Here is a 15,675-nt window from a genome sequence, read left to right as displayed (position 1 = left end):
TCAACCCTCAACACTTGTCCCCCCTACATCGATACTGTAACCACATAATCATGACGGTTATACGTCAAGTGAGGTAAAGGGATATGAATAAAGGACGAGGTAGAGGATAAAGATTGTTTATCGATTAACTACAAAGCCTTTGTCCTATGTACCTGCTCTGAACGGGACATATGCCACACAAGACATTCTCTAAAATATTGAATAGAAACATAAATTTACGTAGAATTTTTAACTTTCAAAATCTGAATTGTTTGGCTTCTAATTGATTTATCGCACCCCGCTTACAACTCGTTTCAGTTTACCTTGCTCTTTGCAACCTCCCATTGGGAGGTCGAAGACTCATAAAAAAACAAATCATTTGTGCAAAGATTAATCAAAGAAAACATAAACCATAGCTTATCAACTTCAAAATAGCAACTGGAACCCATTATCATACTTCAGTAAGCGCAAGCCTCCAGACCCCTTACCCTTTTTTTAAGGTTGAAACACACACAAAGAAAGCTAAAAAAAATCTACATAATATACAATAAGGACAAAATGAATTGAGCTTTCGTGTTGAAGAGTTTACTAACGTTTGCAATCGCAATTGAATCAAGTAGGCGTAAGTTCAGCTTCGGTTCATTAAATGAATACAAACAAAGAATAGTGACTGTTAGCTTGTTTACTTCGTGCCCTGTTTATCACCTACTAGCTATAAATAGTCATAACAGAAAGTCCCAACGTATTTGGATTTTTTTAAATTAGAATAACGTAGGCAAGCACAGTCCGATTTTCAGTAACAAAATCACACACTAACAGGTCACTTGATACAACCACCTCCCCTAAACCCAAGAACAAAGAAAGAAAGAAAACAAAACAGAAATTATAACTAGACATTACATAAATATATATAATCTTCAATACACACAGCTTTTTGACGTTGATACCTTTCTTATGTCAGTTTCAAACAAAACTTATTTAACTTTACTGTGTGTATAAGTAAGTTGGCCTGACGTTTCGATCCTAGTAGGATCTTCTTCGGGGGCTAAATGACAGGTAACGGTAACAGAAGGGACGAATACACGCACAGAATACAGACAAGTCAATGAGCATGGGGAAACACAAAGAGATATATGTAAGGTGATTACTAGACAAGGGATGGAGAGAAGAAAAAAACCAACAGGGGTAGAGGAGAGGTAGGACATAAACAGTGGAGGGACAATGAACGGATTAAGGGAAGGGGGTATGGAATAATCCGTAGAAGGATAAAGACAGAAGAGTGTGGAGAAAAAAGGGTGGAAGAGAGCTATGATAAGAAGAATGATGGAGGGGGAGCAAGGGGAAAGGAGAGGGGAACAAAACCAGTTAGTCATGTCCTTCCAGAATGTTGAGCCCATGAGGAATGGTGCAAAGGCGTTGTATCCACAGCCTCTCTCTGCTGATTCGTACTAGGTCAAGACGGTCAACTAAGGATTCAATCACCTGTAGGGACATGTCATTCATGGTATGATTGAGAAGGTTAAAATGTTCTCCAACTGGGGTCTCAGTCTTCATTGTGTTGACTGTGCAGCACTTTACTGTGCTCTATATCTACGGTCCTACAAACAGGAGTCTAGGTCGCCAAGACCCTAATCCCTTAGAATCGAAATACATATATGTTTACTGTTACACTGGTGTTAAAAGTATAAGTAAATTGATCTCCGTCGGAAAACTTTTAAAAACTTTTGATGAAACCCATATAGTTTTGAAATGGTAAACCTTAATTGAACTCTGTCTTGGTGAGGCGGAGGAGGGTCTTAGTTGGTATAGTTAAGGGCATCGATGCAAGTCGATGCAAATTGTTGCTTTCTTTTGCAAACGTGGCGACTTGTTTGGTAACAAACAATCGACCATTCTATATCCAGGCGCTGAAGTTTTGACGACGGGGAAGGATGCGACCTTGGTTTGTAATACATCAACTAATCAAGTCTAGCTAAGAATTCATGTTATATCTAAACTGCATACATTTCTAATATACCAGCAAGCTGTCTTATCTAACAAAACAGTGTTAGTGCAGCAACATGACACGATATTAATAGAGCATATTTAACAATTACATATTCATAAGTAGAGGACATAACATGTATAAGAACACAAATATATATCACATATCACAATGAATATGTATATTATGAATATGTTTAATGAATGATTTGAGGGAAAGTTATTCAATGTTAAGTGAGGAGGGGGCAAGAGAGTCAAAAGAAGAAGCAAGTCGACTGAGAAAATAAAAAATAAAAGTACTTAAATGATTTGTTATTTAATGTCTAAGATATGTTGCTAATAACTAGTAATTCAAGATAAGTTTTTAAACTGAATCTGGTAAAATCTCCTCTGATCAGTCAGCAGCCAATAATTTGTAATTTACATGTATCGTTTCTATTTTCTGAACACATGCAGAGGTCATCACTAGATAACACATTATTTATGTTAATTAACAGAGGACATATTTTCAAACCAATATGCAATATAAGAACGTTGTAAATTGTACCGCTCACCACAATATAATTCTACCATTTGGAAGGAGGCTTAAAATTAGCAGCTTAGGTAATATTAACATGTTGCAAAATGTTTCATAATTCAAAATGGACATATCAAAAGTCGTTGACAAAGAAAAAAGACAAAATTGTCAAGATCAACTGAGTACTTCTCAAGTAAGCCATAGGTATTAATGGTCAGAATATTTAAGTTAGTGCGAAAAACTACTAAATTATTTTACTTCAGTAACAACCAAACTTACGCGAATATGGTCCCCTTGCTAGAGCCATGGCAGTGGTTTATAAACTGGTACTTTGTCTTCAGTTTTAATCAGGAAACTGATAGCCTACGCGACTTGGTTTGTTCGTGTGGAACCAATTCGACTGAACCACAAAAGTGCAGCGGAACATTCCATTTCACGTGTGTAATAGTAATAAAGAAGTTTAGCCCCTGATCGACCTCCTGAGAGGTGTTGCGGGGGATAATAGATTTGTTATAAAGGAAAGACAGCTCTTTTTGTGTTGGGGAGGGTTGGGGGAGGTGTGTAACACATATATTCATAACATATATATATATATATATATATATATAAATGAAAATCGTAATGAGTTGGAAATCAAGAACAGTGAAAAAACTTTCAGCCTCCACCGGGATTCAAACCACGGGCCTTCCGCTCTGAACGCCGACATCCTAACTACTAGGCTATGGACGCTGATTGTATGTCCAGAGGTTCGAAACCGGTAAGGAAAGTCGTAATGCCAATGTTGGCGTTTGTCACCTGTATCGAACAATACTAGTGCTGTTTTTGGTGACATATTTTGCCTTACTCTAGAGATCAAACATGATGCTAACCAACCCGAAGTCATTTGTGATTCCTAAAGCCGGATCTCGAAAGAGAATTGCGATTATATTTTAGCTCTATTACAGTATTCTATAAGAAACACGTGTATATATATATATATATATATATGTATATATATATATATATATATATATATATATATACATATATATATATATATATATATATATATATATATACATTGGTATATTTGTTTACTTCAACGCATGATAGCTGGGACTTAGGTTTACCTCGGGGATAGGTTTACCTGACACCAGGTAAACCTAAGTCTAGGGTCTTCTTGTTCAATCAATTTCACTTCCTTTGAGGAATGATTATTTCGAGTTAAGAGAAAACCTCATAAACTTTTCAATTCCGAAGTTACAAAAACAAAAATCGTTCATTTAAAGGGTAAAATTTCCCCTCAAAAGTGGAGGTAATTCCGAAGGGTATATAACAGAATTACGAACATGGTATATATGTTGATCCCAACTTTACACCTCGATTTTGACCAAATGCGGCTATATATAATTCCGAAACTTAAAGGTTCCTCTAATTACACTGAAATCTTCGTAATTGTACCTTTTCTTCCATAAATTTGGGATATTTAAGAAAATAAGAGTTTCTATTTTAACTGGCAAATTTACACGTAACGAAACAACGCCCCCACACATAAGCAGTTCTTTCTGTGTTCGGTGGCAGGGCAGTCGATCGGATCGTATCGTTGCTATCCCAATAGCCTACATTCAACGTTACTTTATGTGGCCTAGCCATGTAGTCTACAAAGGAAAGTGCCGCAGGTTACCGTAAACGTTGCCCATTTGAAGTTGGCTTTTGGACTTTGTTGCAGTATATGCATTGTCAGTAAATTCCTTAAAAGTGTTCCGGATATATTAATAACATTTAGAGTAAATACCTTCATGCTGAACACAAATAAATTAAGACCATGGTTAGAGTTAGAGTAGACTAGCCTATGCCTAACGTTAGCCCTAAATTGGACCTATCAGTATTACTGGCTATGGTAAATCACAGCTGCCTGCTACTGCCTTTGCTGATACTCGGAATATAAATGTGATAAATAAATTAAAGTATATACTTGTAACAGACTGGTCAACCTACACATTTTGCAGCCTGGTGATCTTCCAGATCTTTTAAAGTAAAGGCTTAATAATTGACGCACCTCCAAATATTACTAGGCCTACTAGTACTAGGCTACTATTACTATATACTAGCCTACTAATACTGTAGCTAGTACTAGCAACTATACAGCAGGCAACCATAACTTTTTGCAGCCAAGCAGAGTTAAATATTTCATGAGTTTGAATCCATTTCAGGTATTTGTTGATCAAATTGTTTCTGTGCATGTTTTGGGGCATTTGGAAATCTTACTCCCTAAAAATAACCAAAATTACCTCAATATAATACCACTAATCTCTGGGACCTGACCTTTCTGAAATTAGAGGCTCAGAGCATAGCAAACAGCATCCAAAGATAATGGATGTTTACTTAGGCCTTCACTACAGTAAGCTCATCGACAGATGTGTCAATTTAGGAGTATGAAAGAACTTGCATTCGTGCGATGCAATTTTGAACCATTTCACGAAATATAAATCTTTGGGTATGTCTCAATCTCTCTGACATAAAATAAGGCAGTCAGAAAGTCACAACTCCACAAAAACAGATACACAAGCAAACGGAACACTACAGTAAAAGAAAGGGCCTGACAGATTCCATATGCGAGTTACAAAAGTAAAAAATGTGAAAACGTTTGCCGTCTCAGTACAATATTCATCCCCACAATATTCTCTATATGTGTTAGTGTGCATCACTAAGCCTTGTGCGTACAGTAGTAGTGGTGTGTCATTGGTTCTGATTCAGAGAACTAAGTCACACAGGGCCTCAGTGTAGCAGTGTACAACAATTTTTTGTACTGTAACATGAGTTTTTTCTCCCTGCACCTATGGGATGAATCATGGCTGAAGGTAAACAATTGAGTATTCATTTTAGAATAACAACGCAATCATGGCTAAGTAATTTAGGCATGTTGTTATTAATGTTATGCTGTGGGTAGTGTTAATAGTGCTGAAGTAATAGCTTGATCAAAAGTATTCCTCAAAGTCCCACAATGCCTTCACAGGGTGACCTACTGTACAGTCACTTGAGCACTTAGGAGTTTTTGCAAAAAGAGCAAATTCCTTGTCCAAAATTGCTAGGTTTGATCCAGTTTTACGGAGTCCCATAACAAAAAAACACAGTCTGTGATATATCAATGGAAAAGTGTAAAGATTCAATGTAACATATTTGAAAGGATTAGAGTATGTTGAAAAATCACCAGCTATGCATTTTAAGGAAATAAACAGTACCTCATTGAACCTTGCATTGTGTTCACACTAATGAGTTATGAAATTGTTATCAGTGTCTTCATCATTAAAAGCTATTAATTAGGTTGATCAATGGTCTCACATATTAGTGCAATCACAGAGGTTAAATTTCAATCAGGTTATAATGCCAAGGGAATCCAGACCTACTTCATAAAAAATAAATCATGGCTCCTATAAAAATCATTCATGATAAAAACCAGCATACATACAGTATGTGCAACTAAAGTAGTTTCATATTGGGTATCATGTCCAAATTAAAGCTCTTGATTGTATTCAGTTTTCATACTTTTAAAAATGACCATCTGTGTGCAGTAATTTGGTGTTAGTAAGTAACATGAAAATGCACAAGACTAATGTTCAACAGGCACTAGATAGTTCTCATGTCCATAGCACAAACCAGGGAGTTGTTCCATTACAACTCCCTGCACGAACAGGCTATTATGATCAGAGTTGTTATGGAACAAATAAAACTCCCTTGTATGATGTTAGAACTGTACTGTGTGACAAAACACTTATATGCATACATGTGGTATCATGTTGCTATGATCCGATACTAGCTGGTTGGGTGTATAAATAGATCACCATTATGCAAACTGCACTGCACATGGTTTCCATTATGTAATAAGTTTCATTTTATGAATTTGTCAATCTGACATGTATGCTACTGTATATGTGTAGGCTGCATGTACAACTTATTGTATCTTAATAATATACAGCAAAAAACTATTGAGAACTGTGATAAACAACATTTTCAAAGTGACAGTTGGGGATCTAAAAAGACCACTGAAAGCCTTCTGTAGCGATATAACATGATACTAAACATTATATATCTCTGCAAGCTAGTGTACCCTGCTTTGAGATGCATGGTTTAAATAAGGTTTTCACAAGTTTGCCCTGTTGACCCAACCACTGGCCTAGACATACCAATAAATAGATCTATCCATGCTTCAAATTGAGTTTTCACAATTTGACCATTTTTACCTAAACTACCTTTGACCTTCACCAAAAACAATAGGCTTCTTGTACTTGTGATGCATCTATACATACATACTGTACCAACTATGAGATCTGTCCAATAAAGCTTACTGTCATGAGAAACTGTGTTTACAAGCTAGGATCACAAACACAGTACTCCTACCAATGCACACGCACACATATGCCATCGTGAGTGGAAAGTTTCAACATCATTGAAACCAAACATTAAAAATGAACTCAGTCATAATGCCAAAGTCTGTGTACACGAGTAGTCCTGAGCTTAAACCCCAAATGATACGTTGAGGGACTAAATGTACCGGTATACATAGTCTAGGGTGCATGCAATTTTTTAGTAAATGAACTGCATGCGGGATGAGGCATTGAACCATGCATGAATACCCAGTCAATCTCTTGAAGTGATTGCATGCTAAATTCCTGGGTACAACTTACATACCAAATAATAGATCAATATTCAAACTTAGTAGTGTGGCATCTTTCTCAATTGTTGCATATGCGGTTTCCATGAAAAAAAGTGATAACTAAATTAACTAAACTGACATGAATATTGGACAACATGTACACTAAGTATTGACATCAAATAGGGAACTGCACTGTCAAGACTTCCACTTGCAATTTATGAAACAATTATCTGGACTTATTTATGTTCATTCTCTTGTCAGAAAAGATGGCTCAAATTTGGCACAATTTGAGGAATGCATGAATGCAGAATGAGAACACCACAGCAGATATGCTCCACTTTATTGCAAGAAGTACAGGGCTGCAATTTCAAGGTCGACACAGGATATCAAAATACTGTAACTTTGAGCTGCTGGTTCATGCTGACCATGGGATGCATAGAGAAATGGCTTATATGGAAATAAGGAGCTCCCACAAGCATATATTGCAAACATCCCAGGTGTCTTTAATATTCAGTAAGAATTGACTGTGAGATATATTTTAAATCCCTATGACCTGAAGTTAGTTTTCTAAAGTCTTCCCTTTAATATCCTCTAAGTCTGATCAACACACACTATACATAATATAAATTTACTGTACTAAGTTTCAACACGAACAAAGATGATGAAAATTTGCTGTTTATTTTCAAAAACTGTAAACGATCTAAGGCAACGGCTAACAAAGTAATGTAAGAAAGACTTTCCTCTTCCCACCAAGTCCACTGCCAAACCTTTTGGTTTACTTTGCTACTTCCACCATCATAGAATGTTATCCGAATTGAAATGACTTTATGTGTAGTCTTTGAAAACCAAATGTACTGTAAATCTGCCATCTGGCAGGCTGGAATGAATTGTAGGTAGGATTGTGAAGCAAAGACTTGAGGTGTTAACACACCATCACATTTTAACCTTGATTATGATGTGTTTATTTGTACCTTTTGCAACTATGTCAATATCAAAATGTGAGGCTTTAAAAAAATATTTACATGGAATGTACTTCAGTGAAACTTTGACATATGATTGAAATGTTGTTTGGTTCATTGTAGGTTAACAAGAGCTGATGGAATTTCTCCACAAGAGAAGGAAGTACTGTCATCAATAAAATCTGCAGACAGAAGAATATTTTTACTGAAGATCAAAATTTTCAATGAAAGGAAAGGCTTTCGATTAAAATTGGACAAACAACTTCTGTAGATATAATGAGGACTAGATTTATATGTCATTGCTTGGAGCCAGGTACGGTGCATTCTATGAGTTTGAATTTTTCTTTTTAGTTTCTGGACAGGTATATGACATGCAGCATACAAATTAAAATTTGTTAATGAATTTTCTTCCTTTACAGCATCATAAAATTCATTATTAATAATCCATTTATACAAATTCTTATGTTGCTGTATTTGAGAATAATTTTCGTTAGTAAAACAAAGATTTTAATCATATTCATTGCATTAACTATTATTCATGTAACTCCCTTACTTCACTGTATCAAATAAAACATTGTTTCACCAATCCATTATTCCAGTTGTTATACTGCTGGGAGGGGAGACACCAAGGTCTTTTAATACTTCAGTTACCCAATTAATGCTAACTAGATGCTCAATAATGCTTCCCACAATGGGGATGTTGGGTCTAGCAAACCTTAAGTCTAGTGAACCCTCAATGTAATGGGCATCCTCCCCCCCCCCCATGTTGGTACTGCATGTGGTATACCTTTGTTAGTGAAACTATGAGTTTCATCCTAGTCATTACATTGAGGGATGCTCTTTATTAAACTCCTTTACTTCACTGCAGCGTATTGGTAATCAACTATTCTAGTTGTAATGTTGCTAGTACTGTATTTGAGAATCCTTTTGTTAGTGAAACGAAGAGTTTAATGCTATCCATTACATTTAGGAGTACTCTCTAAGTGTCTACCTTCACAACATATCATAAATTATTAACAATCCATTATCTCTTTATATTTATGGCAGAGCTGTAGTCGAGTCCAATTACCCAGAGCCCGATCCAAGTCCGAGTCCATCTTGTCTGAGCCAAATACAAGACCCCTCAAGTCCGAGCCGACTCCAGATACCAAAGATCACCTTTGGTAAAAATTCTTGAACTGTTATGATAATTATGCACCCAGGAGGAAATTTACCTCATGCTATAATTTTTTCGGACCAGATAAGTGACAGCAAGCTCTTCCTGGTTCATAAATGTTATAAAACTACTGGGAGGGGAGACACCAAAGTCCTTCAATACTTCAGTTACCCAATAAATGCTAACTAGACGCTCAATAATGCTTCCCACAATGGGGGTGTTGGGTCTAGCAAGTCTAGTGGACCCTCAATATAATGGGCATCCCTCTTGTTGGTACTGCATGTGGTATCCTTTTGTTAGTGAAACTAAGAGTTTTATCCTAGTCATTACATTGAGGGATGCTCTTTATTAAATTCCCTTTCTTCACTGCATCGTATTGGTGATCCATTATTTTAGCTGTAATGTTGCTAGTACTGTATTTGAGAATCCTTTTGTTAGTGAAACGAAGAGTTTAATGCTATCCATTACATTTAGGAGTTAACTTTCTAAGTCTCTACCTTCTCAACATCATATAATAAATTATTAACAATCCATTATCTTTTTATATTTATGGCAGAGCTGTAGTCGAGTCCAATTAGCCAGAGTCTGAGCCAAGTCCGACCCCACTTGGTATGAGCCAAATCCAAGACCTTTCAAGTCCGAGCCGACTCCAGATATTCAAATATGATCACCTTTGGTAAAAATTCTTGAACTGTTATGATAATTATGCACCCAGGAGGAAATTTACCTCATGCTATAATTTTTTCGGACCAGATAAGTGGCAGCAAGCTTTTCCTGGTTCATAAATGTTCAGCCCGGGCGCTCAACTTTCAAACCATGCAGGGAGTGGCAAAATCATATTCAAACCACGACCACCGCCAGGTTAGAACCTGCTTGTGAGAACCCTGCTCTACTAAAAGTGAAATTCTAGTTACATTTAGGATTGCTCATTAAGATTTTCAAATCATCATCATTGTCATGGTTGCTACTTTTTCTGATGTCATCATCATTTGTGAATTATTGTGATTGTTGCCATGTTACATTTGCCAGTATCAATTTTGCTTATTGTTCTCTCAAAATTGCAGAGTAGAGGGAAGAAATGTTAGCTAATAGTTATTATACCATATGTTCTTGGTCTCTAAATTGTTTACGCTGAGGTCAGTATGAACAGAAGTGTTTATAATAGTTTTCCTTTCTGTTAAAGTATTTTCTGAATCATTTCATTAATTTTATATTTATACTGGAATTTTCAGTAGGTGTTGGCCTCATTGAGGGTCAAGGATACTCAAGGTCAGTAGAGTAACATAGAGCATAACTCAACAAGGAAAAGTTGGTAGTCATATGTAGTGCATATAGGTTTCTGACATTGAGTACTATTCTATAAACAGTATAGCAGAAGCCCATGTGAGATAACTAGATATCTGAATCTGAAAGCCATGTTAACATGATAGTTCAATATTGGAATGATGAATGGAAGTTTGTATGCAGGTGTATCATGTGCTGAGCTCTTAGCCAAGTCAAAGGTTATTTGAGGCCAATATAGGTAAAATCTGAAAACCTTCATGATCCCATACTATCTAGTATCTGACTAGTAGCTGCTTTAATAGCTGAATCTTAGGGCAATTAATATATTTATCAGAACAAGTAGTGTACCTCAAAAGACTTCTTAAGCTCTTTTGAGCCCCATTCAATATTTCAGTGTATTAACTTCATCAACAACTTATTTTAACAAATTTACTCCAAATTGCTAGTTTCATGTTCTGGCAATGAACCTTTGTCATATCATGTTGCATGAGTGCTGTAACTGGTTTACAAGCTTGCAAAAGTCTTAAAAGGAGGATAGGGTGTTGGGATAAATAGTTCAAAATAATATTAACAAAATTGTACCATATTTTGCTTTTCTTTTTTCCCATATGTTGCCACTGCTTGAATAAGACTAGTTGATAGGACTTTTTGTGAGCTCCACCTTTGACAACAAGGTACAGTAGACTTCAACTGCATCTTGTTGGCAACATCCTAGGAAAGTTTCAATAAACACAGATGTTTCTATAAATGAGGAATCTGATGAACATTCCAATACTGCAAGTCTTTATTGGACATTTCAGCAGGAGGCAATAACCAATTCTGCTATCGTTACATACTGTAGGTCCTTCATAAAATGCCACTTAAAGAACTGTATTACTTCCTTGGAAGGTGAATTTTATTGTCAAATACAACATCTGTCAAATATTTAGTTTCCCAACCTGTCCAACACCTCCTCTCCCCCACCCCTCCATTTATCCCGAGTAGTTTACAGAAACTGGGACAGAACATTTTTTGTGGGAAACAAGTTTAAATAATGTTGTTTGAGGTATTGAGCATTTTTCTATATGTCCCTTTCGAAACTAGATAGGAGGAAGTAGCAAACAATGCAAGGAAAACATGAAGTTCAAGTGGATGCTTTAATTGCTTTTACCCAAAACATTGCTATATTCATTGATAAATATAATCCACTTCAAATTCAGTACTGTTATACAACATGCAAAAGAGTTATGATAATGATGTACTTTCTGAATTTAGACCATTGCAGGTGAACAAGTTTAACATTGGTTTTTAATTTGACTGTATGTAGAAAACACCGGTTACATAATGAACCTCAGATACAATGTCGTGCAAATGCATATTACTGCTAGGAGCTGTTTAACAAACAGTGAAAGAAAAATGTATTACTTGACTATCAAAAGATTCGCAGAACTCCACTCCTTCAACAATATTTACAGTGGTGCAGACTTCAAAACAGTGCAAGGGCAACAACTGCCTATCTCTTTAAGAAATTTCCAAGTGCTTTCATTTTTAGCATTTGCATATGTTCAAAAGAAAAATGACAAATTAAAAGATGTGGTCTTTTCAACATGTTACCACATCTCCCCCCCCCCTCTCTCCCCCATCAAAAAAGTATTGCATGTACAGCAGTAACCCTTTTTGTACATGTGCAATATATGGGGCAGAGCCTTATTCATGACTTGACCAAGCCCTTTATCCATTTGAATAGCACAAGTTATGTCAGTGGTATTCACATCAATGCCTCATAGAAAATGTGCCTCATGGTGAATTTTCTAGCTGATAGCATGAATGTGAATGAGCTGAAGTTGTTGAAGTTGCTTTGTTTATATATTTCTGAAAGTAACATGCAATTTCATATTGATTTTTAATGAAAATATTTGCATTTATCAGTAATAAACAGAAAGAAGACATAATGATTTCTGCTAAAGTGTCTTATCTCTGCCTCTTATGTTAAAAATGTGTTCATTGGTTGGTCCTTGTACTTCGAACATATTGCTCCCTAACTCAGCAAACCCATATTCGATCTGAAGATGCTAATTCAGACAGCTTACTGTTCTAGCAAGTTCTCGACCAATTATATTGATGAATTTGCATCTGGATGAATTTGCACTGGATGAATTTGAATCATGCCAACTATGTAAGGAGCCATTTCTTTAAACCTTGCAAGACTGTGCGAAAAATATATCATTCATTGGTCTGCATGGTATCGAATCTCCATGATGACCTCTCATGAACGACCCTTCGACCGCGGACCGGCAGTAGGCTATAGTTGCTGAAAAACCTGACGTGACATAGCGCATAGGCCGAGATATGTCATGATATTTCAAAGCAACTTACCAGATTGTCTTTTTTCTTCTATTTCTCTAAACTATTTGATGACCATATCAAGACATGGGGATCTCAAAATAAAGGATGCTGTGAAACTTTAGAGCAGCTTACAAGGCCTGGGAAGTGTTATTTCCAACGATGTAGGAGGTCTTTATAGCTGAAAATTTCCCGTATGCTGAGCGCCAACCCATATGGTGGCACTCCACTCAGGTAGTAACAAGACGCCCTCCCAAGAATTGTTCAAGCCCCTCCCCCCAAGCGCCCACCCCCTCCACTGGAACAATCCTGGCTACGTCACTGCATGTACCACAGGTTTATCTGATATCAAAGTGAAAGCGGCTTGCCACAAGAATAAAGAAAGCATATCTACATTTTTGTGTAACACCTACACAACTCAATCCCCACGCAAACAAGACTACCTACGTATAGTTTTCATTGAGGATTCCAATAATTCCTGCAATTTCCTACCAATAACATATGGAAAGTCACTCCTGTTATCGTGGCGGAGCTAGGGGTATTGGAAAGAGGGGGTGAGAATGGTCTGTATGGGCGCTTTCGACTTTATCTAAGCGGAGCGCCACCACAGGTTGGCGTAGAGCGTACAGAAATCTTTTGAGTAAAGATACTCCCTATATGGCCGGAAATAACCCTTTCCGGGCCTTGCTAATTTGCAGATAAACGAAGAATAAATAGGTGTTATCGCCAACAAAATGTGACAAATGTCAATAGGTAGATGAGAGCGCCATAAAAAAGTCAATACTCGCGAATAAGTAAAAGAAGTGATCAATAGCTGAAAAGGGCGCCAGCAGTCCATATTAGTCCGTTGAGGGGGGGGGGGGCATCCGCCCCCTGACTGTATTGACGCTCCGCCAGTGTTGGGAGCTCAGTGTAGGAAGAGAAGGGGGAGAGGGAGGGTATTTTTTAACGGTTTGGGTGAGCGTCTGCAATGATTCTTAATGACATGTTATCACAAGCGTTCAACATGCTCAAATAAAAAGAATGAATGAGGAGGAATTCATATCACTTTTCAATCATTTTTTGAAACAAATTGAGCGAATTGATCGCTAGTAATCTTGAAATTGGTTTTATCACGGTCATTGTCATGTTTCTCATATGTACCTTTCTCATATCAAAGAATTCTGTACGTAATGTTATCAGAAATACTTTTAAAATGACACCAAAGAGATTAAAAATTCTTTTCGAATTTGTTAATAATATTGTCTTTTAAGAGACACCGTAGACACGTTGCTCGGTTGGGTTTACTGCAGTAGTGGCAAATGGAGACCAATATCCGCACTTAGTGGACCTAATGTTATAGTCGTACATTGACCTTGAACAGAGGGGCCTACCGTGAAAACGTACGGAAAATTCATCCTTTTATATCTCAGCGAGACAATTCCACTGGATACAATAATACGACTCAAAAGTCCTTAGATGTGGTTATCATAACAATCACAATAAAAGATATGTATGAAAAGCAGAACAAAGATATGATGGAAACTCAAATGTGGACCAAAAAACGATGTCCCTACGGATGCCGTTTAGTGACATTTACATAATTTGTGTGTAGTAGGTTCCGTAGCTCTTTTGTGGAAATACTTTGTAATATGCTTAAAGTTGGTAGTTCATCCATGCTTTAGATTAATGAGAGACATAGATCATCACGTTTTATGAGGAGGGAGGCTATTTTTAAAAATCTGGGTAATAGGTACTGTAACTCTTTTCTTGGAGAAAGCTTGGAATAGGCGGATAAGGAAGAAAGTTTCGAGTTCCTTCCACGCATTAGATAAATGAGGGACCTAGTTCATCACGCTTTGCGAGGATATCTCATATTTTAGGTGTAAGAGAAGCGGTGATTGTAAGGAAGGGAAGGGGAGAATGGGGGGGGGGGAAATGATGTTACCAGGGGACCTAATAATTTGTTCTAAATGAGATTTAAAAAAATCATTAATGTAAGTAAATTTCATTACTGCCTGCTCTCGCTGATTTCTTTTAACCCTTTAGAGCGGAGTGTGTGAGGTGAAGAAGGGTAGGGCAGGATGGGGGAGGGATGATAAATGACGATGTAACCAGGGGGCTAATAATTCGTTCAATAAGAGATTTGAATATATATATATATATATATATATATATATATATATATATATATATATATATATATATATATATGTAAGTTAATATCATTTACTGCCTGCTCCCATTGATTTCTTTCAAACCTAAGTTACGCTTGTCGGAAGACTATACGCCGATAATACAGTTCTTTAACAAGGAGATGCCTCTAATTTATTAAACTGTGTAACTTTCACTAATCTATTTGGAAAAAAATATGCTTTTAAGTTGAAAGACTCAGTAAGGATCAATTAAGTAGAACAAGGATCGTTGCGTGCTGCGTGTAACGATGAAGTTTCCTACATTGGGATGGAAGAGTATCAGGGAGTGTAAGATTGAGTGGGAAGTTAAATGACGGTGTAACTGAGAAATTAAAAAAAATCTTAGTGATAAAATCATTATTGCTTGCTCTTTGCTGATTTAACATTAGAATAAGTGTCTCTAATCATTAGATATTCCTTTAACATACGAGGTTCGGTTGGGGAAGGTAGGGGGGGGGGTACTAGACGGATTGACGGGGAAGAAGATTGGGAGCCAGTGGCGGAGCTAGGGATATTGGTCAGAGGGCCGAGAAAGGTCTGTACGGGCGCTTTCGACTTTATTTAAGCGGAGCGCCACCACAGGTTGGCGCAGAGCGTACAGAAATCTTTTGAGTAAAGATACTCCCTATATCGCCGGAAATGACCCTTTAGGTATAGGTGTCATCGCC

The 15,675-nt window shown here is 36.9% G+C and overlaps 2 protein-coding genes and 1 long non-coding RNA gene across 4 annotated transcripts in view; 2 read left to right on the top strand and 1 right to left on the bottom strand.

Moving 5' to 3' along the window:
* The window catches only part of LOC139982716 (serine/threonine-protein kinase Nek1-like), a 29,151-nt gene extending 26,233 nt beyond the window's left edge, over positions 1-2,918 (bottom strand). The window contains exon 1 of the mRNA XM_071995791.1: positions 2,759-2,918. Coding sequence (XP_071851892.1) covers positions 2,759-2,786 — 28 coding nt within the window. The 5' untranslated portion in view covers positions 2,787-2,918. The remainder of the gene's footprint in view (positions 1-2,758) is intronic.
* Positions 1-15,675, top strand: part of LOC139982710 (uncharacterized) — a 239,831-nt gene that overhangs the window by 173,545 nt on the left and 50,611 nt on the right. The gene's annotated exons all lie outside the window — the stretch shown is intronic.
* On the top strand, positions 3,924-10,880 carry LOC139982722 (uncharacterized). Of its 2 annotated transcripts, XR_011798307.1 has the most exons (5): positions 3,924-4,197; positions 7,374-7,625; positions 8,195-8,384; positions 9,119-9,234; positions 9,784-10,880. It is a non-coding gene; the product is annotated as an uncharacterized lncRNA (long non-coding RNA). The 2 variants fall into 2 exon arrangements; XR_011798306.1 differs by lacking the exon at positions 3,924-4,197 and having other exon boundaries at positions 5,405-7,625; positions 9,784-10,879.

This window comes from Apostichopus japonicus, chromosome 16, assembly GCF_037975245.1.
Source record: "Apostichopus japonicus isolate 1M-3 chromosome 16, ASM3797524v1, whole genome shotgun sequence".
NCBI lineage: Eukaryota > Metazoa > Echinodermata > Holothuroidea > Aspidochirotida > Stichopodidae > Apostichopus > Apostichopus japonicus.
Note: the sequence above shows the minus strand (reverse complement) of the source record. Positions and strands in the feature narration are given on the sequence as shown.